This window comes from Entamoeba invadens, assembly GCF_000330505.1.
Source record: "Entamoeba invadens IP1 unplaced genomic scaffold scaff_1105074725099, whole genome shotgun sequence".
Taxonomy (NCBI): Eukaryota; Evosea; order Mastigamoebida; family Endamoebidae; genus Entamoeba; species Entamoeba invadens.
In genome coordinates, this window is record NW_004191622.1 from 3279 (window position 1) to 6033 (window position 2755).

Consider the following 2755-nt stretch of genomic DNA (forward strand, 5'->3'; position numbering starts at 1 on the left):
AGTGCCATAAGGACCCATGTCGTACATTTTATTTTCACCAGTTATACCTTTATAGTATTTAACTTCTGGTTTTGAACTCTAAATTATTATTATTACAACTTTGGTTATATATGATTGAATATTATTATATTATATATTATAATTAACATGTCTTAATCTAATATTAATTAGTTATCAACTCAATTTTATATATTTTGAATTTATTATATTTTCAAAATAAATTACCAACTAAATTTTTATTTAATTTAAGAACATATAACGTTGTATTAAAATCATTCACAATAAACATCATTGATAAAATATATAAAAATATTAACTATATTTTATAATAAAATAAATTTTATCGTTTTGTTTTAATTAACCTACACATAATTATATTAAAAATTCATTTGATTATATTATTAAAAATTAGTAAGTTGTTTGTTGAACTCGATATATAAATTTGAAACAAACTTGAGCGTCTAAAAATAAAATGATTTGTCCATAATAAAATTGAATGGAATTTTTAAGTTCATAAGTGTTGTAACCTTTCATATGAAAATATATGTTTTTCCACGAATAAGGAGTTTTATTCGCTACTTTTATAGTATCAGTACCCCAGTCAATACTTATGACATTTTGTGTATTTAACTTTGTTGATGTTGTCATTGTTGTTTAAATTTAAAGTTACGAACTTTAAAATTAAAATGTCAATTATATAAATTTTAATCTTTATTCAAAAAATTTAATTTAATGAAAAATTATTTATGTTTAAAAACTATTTAAAAATTGTTGTGAAATTTGTAGTTTTAGTACAGATAATGTAATTAATTGGGTGACAGATTATTTTTAAGTAATTTAATAAGTCTTTTATAGAAATTGTTATTTTGTGAAAAAATTATAAATATAAAAACCAGATTCCATTTTTTTACATCATTTAATCATTATTTTTTCCTGTCACCCAAATTTTCTTTCATTTGTATTTTACAAACTAATATAAAAATATGATTATTCACTATCAAAATTCACCAAATTATCAAAAAAATCATTTTGAAGATAATAAAACCAAAAAATAGAAAAATACTTTAAAACTACTTGTATGACTATTTTCTGGTAGTCTCTTTATATGTATACATCAAAAGTTATTTGTACATAAAATATTTATTTGTAGTGTTTATAAATAACAATTTATACGTGGTAATAAAACATATAAAGATGTATTCCACTTTGTGTTTTGTTATTTTTTAAAGTTTATTTGTCACATAACCTATCAATTGTTCAGATAAACAACAATTAAATATTTCAATCTTGGATATGAAACATTTTTGAATTAAATGTAATTATTTTAAAACAACATTTATTAAAAACTGTTACATTTTTCGACAAATAGATACATTTTTAGCTGAATTTGCTTAAAACAAACGTATTCAATTGTATTTATAATTATCAATAAAATATTTATAACATTTTATATTAATGAATATTTAAATCATTTATTTTGAAAATTATAATTGATTATTTGTTGTATTTTTAAATAAAATAATAACTTAAAGTGAATTCAATTACGTTATTTAATTACAAGTCAAGTCATATTAAATAATAAACCTGAACATAAATGTTTTTATATATTAATTTCCATTTTAAACATAACTTGAATATATTGTATTAAATAATATATTATTTGTATATTTAAAAATTTATTTATCAAATATTTATATTCAATTTATAAAAAATATACATTTCGACAATTATAACATTTAGAATATTTGTTTTAAAACATTAAAAAAGTAATATAAAGTGACTTCCCAAGGTGTGCAAGTTAAGGTATAGTTCATTTATAATTTTTTTATTAAAAAAATAGAATCATTAATTTTTTGAAATTTTGAAAAAAAAGATTATTTTTAGTTTAATTATTAATTATAATTTCGAAGTTATTACTAAACTATACTTTAACTTGCACACCTTGTGACGTTGCAATTTTTAACTTTCACACTTCGAATACAATTAATTAAGCAACAATTTCGGGAAAGCGACCCAATGGAAATTATCGAAGGACCAGTTCTGGACAACAGTACACATCGATTTGTAACAATGAACTGCACCTATTAAACAGACTATTTGTTATTGTTTGCTATAAAATGGCACAGAGAAAAACATAATATTTATCATACTTCTTCTTGTCGCTTTAAATTACGCTGACACAAGAGACATCGACATTTATTCACGTCTTGAAACAAAATTGTTTTTACATTAAACACATAGACAAACCATAACCCAATTTTTATAATTTAATTTGCTTTTTGTAGTTTATTAATTCAAGCACCAAAGGGTTGTGTGTTTTTTGAAACAATTTGGAAACTAATAACATTTTTTTAATAAAATGTTTTTCAACTAAAATTTAGTCTTGCACGCCCTTTCCCTGTAAAAAAGACTAAAAATTTTAACTTGCACACCTTAGGGAAGTCACTTTAGATATAACATTTCAAAAAACACGTTTTAAATAACATTAAAACCATGAAATGAATTATATCAAAAGAGCAAGTAATCCAATAAAAAGAGTAGCGGTGACTGATAACGCTCCATCCAAATTTGAAATTTCTGAGTTTTCAGTATGTTCTTCAGATGTGACTGGACCAAGTGGATTTTCTGGTTCTGATGGAGTTACTGGTGGATTGACTGGTTTATCAGTTGGTTTTTCTGGTTTAGATGGTTCAATAGGTTTTGATGATTCTGTAGGCTTTTCTGGCTCTGGTGGATTCACTGGTTTATCAGTTGG

The 2755-nt window shown here is 22.3% G+C and overlaps 1 protein-coding gene across 1 annotated transcript; it reads right to left on the reverse strand.

The window, feature by feature from the left end:
* Window positions 1-2503: 2503 nt before the first annotated feature.
* On the reverse strand, window positions 2504-2737 carry EIN_466870 (Hypothetical protein; the record flags this gene model as incomplete). The annotated part of the gene is made up of 1 exon (XM_004182951.1): window positions 2504-2737. A coding segment is annotated over one exon (234 nt), but the record flags the coding sequence as incomplete, so codon positions are not given.
* Window positions 2738-2755: the final 18 nt, after the last annotated feature.